The sequence below is a fragment of the Harmonia axyridis genome, chromosome 5 (genome assembly GCF_914767665.1).
Source record: "Harmonia axyridis chromosome 5, icHarAxyr1.1, whole genome shotgun sequence".
Lineage (NCBI taxonomy): Eukaryota > Metazoa > Arthropoda > Insecta > Coleoptera > Coccinellidae > Harmonia > Harmonia axyridis.
Window position 1 is genome coordinate 12254709 of NC_059505.1, and position 12255 is coordinate 12266963.

The window sequence follows — 12255 nt, forward strand, 5'->3', positions numbered from 1 at the left end:
ATATAAAGTGTGCAATTTATGCAGTATCAAATAACAAATAGATATGCGAAAAGCATATTTTCATTTCCGAGAAAATATTTCGAATAACTATATAAAATATATATCTTCATTTAAAAAACTTGTACTCCTAATTGCTATTTGGTCTACATAAGTGGTATAGTTTCGGCTATTTGGTACTCAAAAAATTGTTACGTGGTGTATGTTATCTGATGTTGTATAAACACACACATAATTATACAGTCTTTATAAATGATTGTAACATCGTAGTGGCCTTTGAAATGTGTTTTACAGCTTTTCAATGATACTTAAAAATAATTTTTTTATGATACTATTTCCAAATTGATAATTATAAATTGTTTACTACCAATTCTCATTCAAATCCACAACCTCACTTTTTACAGACCCGCAATGAATAAATGAAAAATATTTCAGTGACCACTGTGACTTCAGAGTAATTTATAAAAACCCTGTGAATGCAAGTAGACAATGAGTTCTCTGAATTATCACCGAGTTGAAATTTGAGTCTTTTCACGTACAATTGATATGAATGATATTGTTTCTTCTTGAATTATATCAATTGGAATATCCCTCGGAATATCCATTTGATTTCACATAAATTAAAATTTTCTCTTTATTGTGTGCATATCATCTGGACTCAATGCTTTGTGTTCGGAGTGTTAGAGATTTGAAATATTATTTTTATTGTGGGTTTGAGTATTGCCTATTCTCTCGACTATTTTTTGTTTATTTGTGATTTTTTTTTGTAAAAGCTTTTACTTTCAGTATAATTTATTTGAATATATTTATAGCATGATAATCAGTGATTACCTACTCTAACTGTTCTAGAATATAATATTGAAGTTTGGTAGTTCATCCATTCTGAATGAATAAATGAAACTCAAAAATACTAATCCGAACGAATTGCAAGCTAGTTCTCAGTGGGTAAAATAACAACACAAAGGTTTATGCCGAATTATGAGATGATATATTGTTTCACTATAAAAGATTCACAAAGATCGATATCTCATGAATTATTAATACCTGAATTCGGTTGAAATTTTGCGGCAACATCGAGGGCAACATAATAAATCTTCTTCATCATAAAATAAAATATAATTTTATGGAAATTATACGTTCAATTTTTGAGCTTCACGGCTTGGCTTGATTTTCAAGCTACTTGGCTTGAACTTGACTTGATTTCCAATCAAGCTCAAGTCAAGTAGTAGTTTTTCAATTTCAAGTCAAGTATTTATTTATCAAGTACTTGAATCATATGAAGCTACTTGATGTTCACCATTTTTATTGTATAGAGTCACATCAATAAAAAAATGATGAAATGAGAAGGAATCAGCAAAAAACACTTTCACTTATTAACCTTATTATATAAAAAAACCAAAAATATCAACTCTTTTGAAATAAAAACATAAATTAAATCACTATGAATCATAACAAAATAAAAAATAATAAAAAACAAAGTTTCTTAATATTGAGAAACCTCCAGGCTTTGTTTGATTCCATAATTTTCTCTCCAAGATTTGGGACACATGAGGCATCTTATAGATTTGTCACCTAACCTATTGCGAGTTTTTGTTACTGTAAGAGCAGCTCTGGAAAATTGTCTTTCAACAGGAGCTGAAGATGCTGGCGTTGATAAAAAATCCTTGGCTATTTTGGCCAAGTTTAGAAAGATATTTCTGAAACTACCGAAATATTTCAATAGATTTCATAAAAATGTGAGAAAACAACTAATAAAGTCACACTGGCGAATGCTTCAGTCTCTCGGCGCTCGAGGAATCTCCCCATTTAGTCTAAGTGCGCTGCAAGAGAGATTGCAAAAATATATGCCGTGCGACACGTGCATATCATGCTCAAGTAATATCAAGTAGCTTGATATCAAATCCAGCAATAAATAGCTAAAATCAAGTCAAGTCAAGATCAAGTATGTAATTTTTCACGAGCTTGATTTTCAAGTCAAGTAGTTGTTTAAAAAGTCAAGCTAATTGGCATGATGAATCCCTATGTGCAAATATGTCTCATTTTCACTATATAATAGTTTTTCCTCAAGGTTTCGTTGTAAAATATTACTGATATATATGTTCATAATATTCTAGTTTATGTCTAGTCTATGTTATTCGCGTACAATTAGCAAACTTCAAACCACTGGTATAAATAAAATTTATAGCTACTTATAATTTCCAATTCAAAATATCTGATGTCACAATTTAATTTTCGTTGCATTTCTCATTCATTCCCTCCCATAATGAAGACCGAAATTGCATCTGCTTCTTAGATATCAAAAGTTTCGCAGTTACAATTTCCGCCTCAAATATTTGTTGAGTCACTGCCAGCCAAGAGCTGATTATATTCAGGAATTGCAGCTTAATCGGATATGTGTTTTTCGAATGGATTACAAGGCCAAACGTCCAACTCTTTGTCATAATTTAGATTCAACCTTGACATTCTGATTTGATAGCTTTAGTTCGTACTTTCATTAGAACAAGCTAGATTTTCTTAGGTAAACGTGTCTCTGTAGTCATTTCCAGGATAAAAAACAACTCAGTAACCTTAAACTCCTTCGAAATACCACTCAGCCAGCTATGTCTTTTTTCGTAATGTCACATCATCCTTCTATTAACATGTAGAATAGTTATTTATAATACAAGTGCAGGAGTTATTGATATTCTTCCACGAGTTCAAAGAAAAGAGACATCACGAAGCGGCGAGTTTTTGAATGAGCATTCTGTAGGTACGAGTATTATGCATTATTTTCTCTATTTCAGTATCGTAATGTGTTCATTACTGTACTAAAAATAGTGCTATAATGAACTCATTACAGCATTGTTTTCAGTTATATTTTTTGTTTTGTGGTTGCCTACATTGACTTCCAATCCTATCAAATTTCAACACACGTCAATTGTCAATATAATATAATTTGGATAAAGTGAAATGATTTGCATTATTATTGGCAATTTCTCTTAGTTCTGGTGGTGTTAAATCGATTTCGTCAGATATAATTCACGAATTTAATGCGTAATTGTAAATTATTTTAACATTAGAAACACGATTCAAATTCAAATTTCGTAATCTATCAATTTTCGTTACAGTCATACCAACTGCCATGATATAATACAAAAGTCACCAGGATGTATATTCTGAATTTTTCATTGAATTTTCACAATTTTTCACAAAACTTGACTGACGTTTAATACTTGTTGCAGAAGGCAATTCCAACATTCATACGTTCGAAAACTCGCTCCTTCTTCGCTCGCTTTCAAATTTCGGATTCGTGTTGGAATAGGATTCTATTCTACAACTTTTTTCAGAGTATACTATTCTATAATTTATAAATTTTAATTTAAATTAATGTAATATTTCCATGAATAACGTTAAGTGATTATTCCATGAAAAAATGATGGTTGGAAGAACTGTTTTTTGTATTAAAAATTTCATATAAAATATAAACATAAAATATGTATAAATCTGGAATATTCCCGCACAATTTTGTTTCACAAGGAATGACAGAATGAACAGATTTGACACCGAATCAGAGAGAAGTGTTATTGGGAAATGTTATGTGCATCTCACAGAAGAATTACGTAATGTCGAAAGGTTCAAATGACAAAAAGAAATGTTTGCATCAAGTGTACAGAGGCCTCTTGCACTAAACTATTTTGCAACTTTTAACTTCTCAAATTAGTTTACGTTGCAAAAAAAACATTCAGAACTGAAAGGTACATAGTGAAAAGTAAAGGAAAAGATACTGATCAGCGAGTATCGTTGTGAAACTACCGGTATTATTTTTTACTTTGAGAATTGGACTAAATGCAAAGTAAAAAAGTTGTAAATTACAGTTTAGTGCAAAAGATTCTTGATGAATATGAATATTTCTCGATTTAATGTCGTATTATGCAGTATTGGGAAATTATTGGTCTAAGCTACGACTCTGAGAGACCTGTATTTCATCATCATCATTCAGCCTGTATTTACCAAAGGAAAAAAATGATATTCTCAATAAAAGACATACCTACAATAGTTATGCACTTTTGGCGTATAGGATATATGAGACAATCCTGTACATATGATGAGACGAAAATCGTTCTGTTGTTGATGAAGCGACAATTTTAACAACGAAACGGTATTCTAGTCTCTACGACCTTCGCATATAAACGATCAATTATTTTATGAAATATTGTACCGACCTAGGTCTAAATTACTCGAATGAGTATATACATATAATTATAGGTGGTACTTTCGGACCGAATCGTGAATTAGGAAAGCAAAGATAAATTAGTAGAATCGTTTTCATGAAAAACCAACCATAAAAATAGCTTGATTGATCCGTTGCCGGTATAAATAATTGTCGACTGAGAAACCTCAATATACGACGTAAATATTGTGCATTAATATTTGGAATTTTCATGGTAATAATGAGCAATTTCATACGGAATATAATTGGAGGTGGAATTAAAAGGAATAGAATTTTTATTTCCAAATCATGTAAACAATTCGTTCTTACTATTTTGGTTGATAGGTATCTTCTTTTATGCAATGGATGTCGGATTTTTGGGATTTTATCCAGTATGTTGATATGATTCTAGGTATTTTCTTACTATGAGTAGCTAATTTGGAAAGAATTTCTGTAATACCTTGAAATTTTTTCAAGTATTTCAAGTATAATTTTAATAATATAGGGTAAATGCGGACAAAATGACATACTGTTTTGTTTTTCAATCATATATTTTCAGTTATCGTAATAATACTCCCATTTTGGTGCTAAGAACTAACTTTGGTTAATTGTTTTCAAGTATTATAAGTTGAAAATTGAATTAAACTAAAAAAATTAAAGATATAAGAAATTATTTTGACTTCTAATATACTTCCGTATATATTCCGTATACTAAGGACAAAATGACATACTAGTAATAGACATAAAGACAAACATAATATTTGAATGCAAAGTTCGAAAGTATGAAGGTTTTGGTTCTCGAAACAGTATAGCATACGATGTATAAGCCCAGTGAAAACACTGGGCAGCCACGCAGCCACTGCTCACCAGGTATGAAACGAAAAAAAACGTCATTGCAATAAATGCAGGGGCAGAAATAGACATCTTCATTTTTATTGTTAATTTGAAACGGTTCAGTGTTGAATTCTTCATCGTCAACGATTTTTTTTTATTTTTCAACGACCTTTTTTTTTAACCACAGGGTTTTTTATCATTGAATAATGTTTCAGTAATTTCTTGTATCTTCTTCTTGGGTGGAATGGTCACAGCAGATTTAGCCTTGGTTTTGTCAAAATAATGCGTTAACGTGCATTTGCGAGCTTCTGGCTTTCTTATGCCTTATTGTCACTGAGGAAGTGATGAAATAATTTCATTAGGAAAGGATATCGTATTTTTTACAAGATACATACCAGAATTTCACGTTATATCACGTATAAAATGAGTTCAGAAGAACATGAAAATGAGCTCCACGTGAAAATCAATCAACAAAATTCCATATTATTTCCAAAAATATATTTTCTTGACATGTATCGGACAAAATGACATACTATGTCGTTTTGTCCATCAGGATAGTATGTCATTTTGTCCGATACATACTTTTTATGATATTGAAGCATAATTTCAAAACAAAACTATAAGCCATCTCAAAACTTATACATTTTATTGCTTCATAACATTACCAACAAGAATACATCAAAAAAACAACGAATATCGTAATGAAACTCTCCAGAAGCAATTCAGAAACCAATTGAACAACAAAAATTCAACCGACGTAAACACATTTGTAGCTATTGCACCAGTGAAACAGACAGTAAGATGTCAACTTCTTCGCAGGATTGCCATCATCTCTAGCAGAAACTGAATCACTGTGAAAATCCGAGCAATACAGCACCACTTTTGAAAAAATTCAAAAGTTCATTTTGTCCGCATATGTCGTTTTGTCCGCATTTCCTCTAATGGTACCATAGGTACAATATTGTTATAGTTATCAACAAATGAAACAAACTATTTTAATAGTGAACCACTCAAATCAAACGTATAAATAATAATTTATATTCGATTATTCATTTTTCATTAGATTCTATATGATTTTTCATTTTCAATATTCCTGCAATTGCAATTAGGAATTAGGATCTATATTTATCTCGTTTGAGCGTATAAAAATCTGATCTCAATGAACAATTTCAGCATTACTTATGTATCGTCTTTGATGAAGACTGTTGAATAAAATTATTTATGGGATATATTGATCATTAAAAAAACAAACCGAGAATTCGAAAAAATATCTATTATATCTTAATCTTATAACAATATAAGTCGAATATTCATGGAGTAAACTGTTTTTTCGCTTTGTATTCCTGAGACAAATCTGCTCTTTAGATATTATTCGAAATATATTCTCCAATAATTGGTAATGTTTATTGAAATTCAACTGAAATTTTGTAGGGGTAACATCTTTTGAAAAAGAAGAAAATAATCTTGACCCTAAAATTTGGTAATTTGTCCTCAGTTCTTGGAAGAATTATTTTCATTGGGAAATACGCAAAAATATATTTTCGATTCGTGCTGTTGCTAATTGAAGGTGTCCATTGTTTTTCGGACTGGAATAACACATCTAATTATGTAATTTATTGTCTTTATCATGAGCATTTCCGGTTGGCTACAAAGTAAAATGTGGTTGTCAAATTACGAAAGTGTTAAAATGGAAATCGATATAACACAAATTGGAATGATATTCTCGAATAAGATTCAAAACCTTTCAGTTTGTTATATTTTTGGTTGGTGATGCAAAAGGAGGGTTTTTTCTGGGCTCATTTTTATTTACTCATAATAAGTCATCAAAGAGGATAAATGCAACCTTAGCACAGAAATTATTCTCTCGTATATGCCTAATATAGTTATAAAGAGAAGTCTCGAAAGATATACGAATATCAATATTAATCAAAAAACTAATGAAAAATCAAAATACCTACTAGTACACAATTTATTTTATTCATTTAATAATACTAATTAAGTCTCAATAAGTTGGCACGTAGAGTGGAAAAAATTAGACCAATTAATCAAATGAATTTAATAGAAACACAAGATATATTTTTGTTTTGAAAATATATGACGAGTTTGTTTCATAATGATTTGTGAGTGATGAAAAAATGTTTCCGAAATTCAAATAATACTTCAATTCGAAAGAATAAAGAGAGCAGTCATCTGTTCGGAAATTCTTTCAGACAAAACATCAGACGTAGTCCAGAATGAAATCGATCTTCACCGAATAACGGAAATTGAAGGGTCTGGTCTGGGCTTAATTTGATTTGTGTGAATCCATACAACCCCTCAATGAAAACATCTATCACCATGTTTATAAGTTGGTCAAGGGTAAAATTCAGTCCGATTAATTCATTATTGAAGGAGAAGAATAATTTTCATCCAGAAAGCTTCGCAGAATACGTAAAAATCTGTTTTTAATGTCAATCCCAGAACAACGATTTCCGCTCTCTCAACACCATTTTTCCGAGATGGATTTTGATTGAAAATCCATAACGCAGAGGAAGCGGACGATGGCGGAAACTTGGAGAAAAATAAAGACTGCAGAAAATAATGTAATTCGGCGCGATGCGGAAAAATTGGGTTCACGACGCATCAAAAAAAAGTGCATCTTAAAAATCATTAAATGCATCGAGGATAACGGGAAAGAAAAGCTGGATTTTCGTCGGACGCACCAACGACGTGAAAATTCCCGAATCCTCGTTGTGAATCGAGTGAATAAAACGCAAGAGGGAGGGGATGCGATCGGTTTGATTTGATGAGAGAATTTGAAAATTCGGCAGGCAACAGGTCGGGACGCTGTTTGCCGCTATTTTCTGCCGAGCGAGACTTGAAGGGAAAAGCTGGCCGTTATTAGGAATATTGATTTTCAGACTTACCAACGATGTGAACCATGGTTTTTGTCCATCTTTGCAGCTCTCTTCTAATATTTCGTTTCTGTTGTACACATCGCGAATAGGAGCATTCCGCCATTTTTTTCCGGCAGTATGTTAGTAATTACACCTTTTTGTCTACCGAGATCCCGATTACCCATTGCTTAAAATTCATTACACCAAATTTTACATTAAATAAATCCGGATGTCGATCGAGAAACGCACTTAAAAGTCGGAAACACAAGTAAGTTGAGTTCGTTCACTTAAAATCCTTGAATGTCACAGAAAAACACTGAATTGGTTTTGAGTTAATCGAGAAAAAAGTCACTGAACAAAATTAGATCACTTTACGGGAAAATAGTTCGTATCCAACGCACATTCGTGTGGTTTCTTCATATTCAAAGTCGGTTACGGTGACTCCTTGCCATTTTTCCTGTGATATCTGAGGAAAAAAAAGGGTAAATTAGGTTAAAATGCACGAGAAATCAACAGTTTCAGCCTACTTGCCTTGATTTGTTACATTGTCCAGACCGGGTAACACGTTGAGTTGTTTTAAAATTTTGCAGTATGAATGTGCTGTATGAATGGTGGTCTGTATCACAACTGTAGTAACGTCATAATATTCGATGCAACAAGTACGACGCCTATCGGCGCTTGTATGCACTTGCATTTTCCCTTCTCTCGGCTTACTAGATCAGCGTGCATCCCTACATCTTTCTTCTCTCTCGTTCTCTACAAGCATGGCAATTCAACTCGTTTCCCAAATACTCCGAAGGTTGTGTCGTCTCTGTTCGAATTCTCTTTGTATTCTTTTCTAACGTATTAATTTCATAGGTTCGAATACAGACCGTCTCTCTCTCCGAAAGTCTTTGTCTAGTGACCTGAAGCCTGTTTTCAGTCTAGGCATCTTGCTCTAGCCGATTCGTCAATTATTTTCGTTGTCTTTTTCAGATGCGAATTTTTCCTCTTTGTCTTTGAAATTTCCCGGTTTGAAGAGACTTGAATTGATATCTCTCGGCACATTCATTTCTTCGTAGGCTGTGGTTCATGTACAGCCGTCCTGAAAGTAGATAATAAGCGAGATGGGTTCTCAATTCATGACGGGAGGTAGGTCAGTAATAAAACAGCTATTTAATTACTTACTCCATCATTACATTTCATTTCTTGAAATTATATAAGGATTATTTCCTTCCATACTTAATAATACAAATTTAATCGAGTTGGAAAACATATTGTGGTTTATTTCCATTAGACTTGATGTGTTTTGGTACCTACAGGAGTTTCATACTGGAAAAAAAATTTTAATCGATATTAATTATTTCCAGTTAGGAATTTTGCTTTGAAGTTTTACCTTCTTAAATAATTGAGAAAAATGGATTTTCGGAATGTAGGTTGATTTTGATTTGCTTTATATATACAATTCTAGATGCGAATTTTACAAAAATATGATCAGCCGACCTTCAGGTAGATTTAAGGTTTAATTAAGTAGGTTTATGTTGGGTTGTTGGGTATGAAAATTTTTTGCGAATAATAACTGAAATAATTTGATTGTGACAATCCCCATAATAGGTTTGCAAATATTTTTATTTTCAGATGACTTTTCATCTATTCAGAAAAATTGTTCACAAATTGAAAAAATGTTAATTTTTGAGACCGTCCGATTTACTCGTTAACAAAATTTTGTTTTCTCGAATAATTGTCGACTCAGACGACTCAGTAGTTTTTGAATATGTATTAGGAATTCTGATACGATGCGTCATATATCTCATCAGATCTAGAACTGGAATTTTATTCATAAACTTTTTAATAGTGGAATATTTTATGGATTATTTAATTTTGCTATCATTTCAAGGATCTTTCGAAGCGTAGGAACCAATCAATAATATACCTACTCTGATAATTTTTATATATCGTTGATCATCATCCTAGAACTACTATTAGGTAATCATTGTTTTAATTACGATATCTACCATGATGGAAATATACATGTTTCGAATAATGATTTTAGATCCTAAAAATATGTTCAGATTCACTGATGAAGAATTCGTCTAGTCAAAATTGATTCTGTCCGTCCGGCAACCTTGAAAATTGGAAAATAGCGTGAAATTATTGTTCTCATAACTTCTTTATTACTGGTGCTATAAACATGAAACGAAAACATTCAATGATGTAATTATTAGTTTCTTACAACAATTTTGTTTTCTCAATAATTGAAAAAATACCCATTCGATCAAACCGAAATTAGGACATTGGATGTTTCATGAGGATCATAAAATGGGGAGAACAAAACAGGTTTGTAAAATGTCGGTATCTATCGCAGAAACTTCTCGCCAGCTTTTACTCAGGAACGGACTCATTTATTCTGAATTTTCCGGTTATTTGCAGAGAAGGCCAAAAACTGCTAATTTTCGTCGAATGTCAAGTTCACGATAAGAAGTTACAGTATTTAATTGAATAAAATTTATTAATTCATCTATTTCATTCAAAATTCGAAAAATGTCCTATTGCATGATTTGTGCCAATGTATGTGGCATATACATATATGAACGGATAAATGGATTCTTCTAAGCATGCATTCAATATTGCACCTATAATATGTTCTTCAGTATCTACACTTGAAAAAATTATTCTAAAAAAAACTATAAATGACTTTGTAGGCTGTTTTTAATGTTCAATTAAGTATATTATAGCAAACTCCTCTCAAAATTTCTTGAAAAATCACATAAATATAGATATATGAATTTCTATTCTTTCTATTCTAAAATATTCAATCAAAGGCCACTCGAAAGCGTTATAATATACTACGCCGATTGTGGTACTTTCATTTATAACTAATTAAAAAATTTGAAAAATTAATTTTTTCAGATTTTTGTGAAGAATATTTGCTTAGTACTCGATTATCTCGAAAATAATACAATCTAAGAAAAATTTTTTTTTTTTAAAGAAGCTCTGTTGTTTTCAGAAATGAAACAATGTTTTCGCAAAAAAGAGAGTGGTTTGGGTATTCGATAGGAAAAGGATCATCGCATTCCTATCTACGCCACTGGAACATTTTGGCAAGAGACACTTACCTAATTCGAAACATTAGGTACATTATCTAGATTTCAATACCTAAAAACTGAAACAATGAATGTAACAATATTAGAGTTATAAGTGAAAAACTATTTTCTTTCAAATTCTAACACCCTGTATGTCGAAGACGAAGCTAATTAGAATATATGTCTATAAGAAGTTTTTTTCAACAAAAGAGTTTTTCTATCCGAAGCCAAATCTATTGCACTAAAATTTGGAACGCCTTCATATTGTTTTTTATAATATTTTCACATGTGTCTAGATATTTTGGAATGAAAAAGGAAATAATGATCCATAGTGTGAAATCTGCATTGTTTTGATTTTTATCGTGTGATCGTAAACACACTAATAAATTTTCGCAAAATTATGACGTAATCATTTTGTGGAAATTCATTTTATTATTAAAACGTTTTTCAATTGGACACCGACTACAGTCGAATATTTGATGAAATTTATACAGGGTGTTTCCTAATAGAATGTTAATATTTATGGGGCTAATTTTCAGGTAATTTTAAGAAAAAAAATTCATATGGACATAATATGAATGTCCTAAACGTCATACTTTTTGAGATACAGGGTAGTAAGATTTTCAAAATAAAAAAAAAATTCTTATTTAATTATGAGCAAATTTGATCTCTTGAATTTTTTTAGTCCGACGCACGGGTTTCACCAAAAAAAAAATAAAATCTACATATGTCTCTGCATGATGATTTTGTCATATGTACCTATGTATTAACGATATTGTTATGATCATGCAGATAAACGATTCTTATTTTTTCAAGCGAAAACCGTGCATCGGATTGAAAAAAGTCAAGTGATCAATTTTGAGAAGAAATGATTGGAAATTGAAAAAATAATTTTATTTCAGGAAAAATCTGTGGCGTATCATCAATGTCTGCCAAAATAGGCAGTCAAATTACGTACGAACGCCAATGGTGGAAATTAAAAAAAAAGGTGATACATTAAAAAATGCCTCTTGATTCACAGTACATTTATGAGAAATTTCATCAAAATATCTGAAGTGATATTGTAGATATTAATAATAAATGATTTATTTCTGAAAATTTCACCAGCCTGTATCTCTAAAGGTAAGACGTTTAGGACATATTTTCATATGAAGTTTTTTTCTTAAAATGGGCCCAAAAATCACCTCCATAAATACTGACATTCAATTATGAAACATCCTGTATTTTTCCTGTATTAATAATAATGAATAAATTGTATTGTTTTCGTTCGAAACAAACATCTTATAACCTCCAAATT

The 12255-nt window shown here is 31.3% G+C and overlaps 1 protein-coding gene and 1 long non-coding RNA gene across 4 annotated transcripts in view; one reads left to right on the forward strand and one right to left on the reverse strand.

Annotated features, from left to right (window-relative positions):
- LOC123681126 (mushroom body large-type Kenyon cell-specific protein 1) overlaps positions 1–8579 on the reverse strand; it is a 143103-nt gene extending 134524 nt beyond the window's left edge. For both annotated transcript variants that reach the window (XM_045619342.1, XM_045619341.1), the window contains exons 1-2: positions 8428–8579; positions 7927–8362 (exon numbers count right to left, since the gene is read on the reverse strand). In XM_045619342.1, the coding sequence (XP_045475298.1) occupies positions 7927–8020 (94 nt within the window). In that variant the 5' untranslated portion in view covers positions 8021–8362; positions 8428–8579. The remainder of the gene's footprint in view (positions 1–7926; positions 8363–8427) is intronic.
- A 186-nt stretch (positions 8580–8765) lies between these two features.
- On the forward strand, positions 8766–11966 carry LOC123681127. Of its 2 annotated transcripts, none has more exons than XR_006747635.1 (3): positions 8766–9031; positions 10883–11008; positions 11861–11966. It is a non-coding gene; the product is annotated as an uncharacterized LOC123681127 (long non-coding RNA). The 2 variants fall into 2 exon arrangements; XR_006747634.1 differs by having other exon boundaries at positions 8766–9027.
- The last annotated feature ends 289 nt before the right edge of the window (positions 11967–12255 follow it).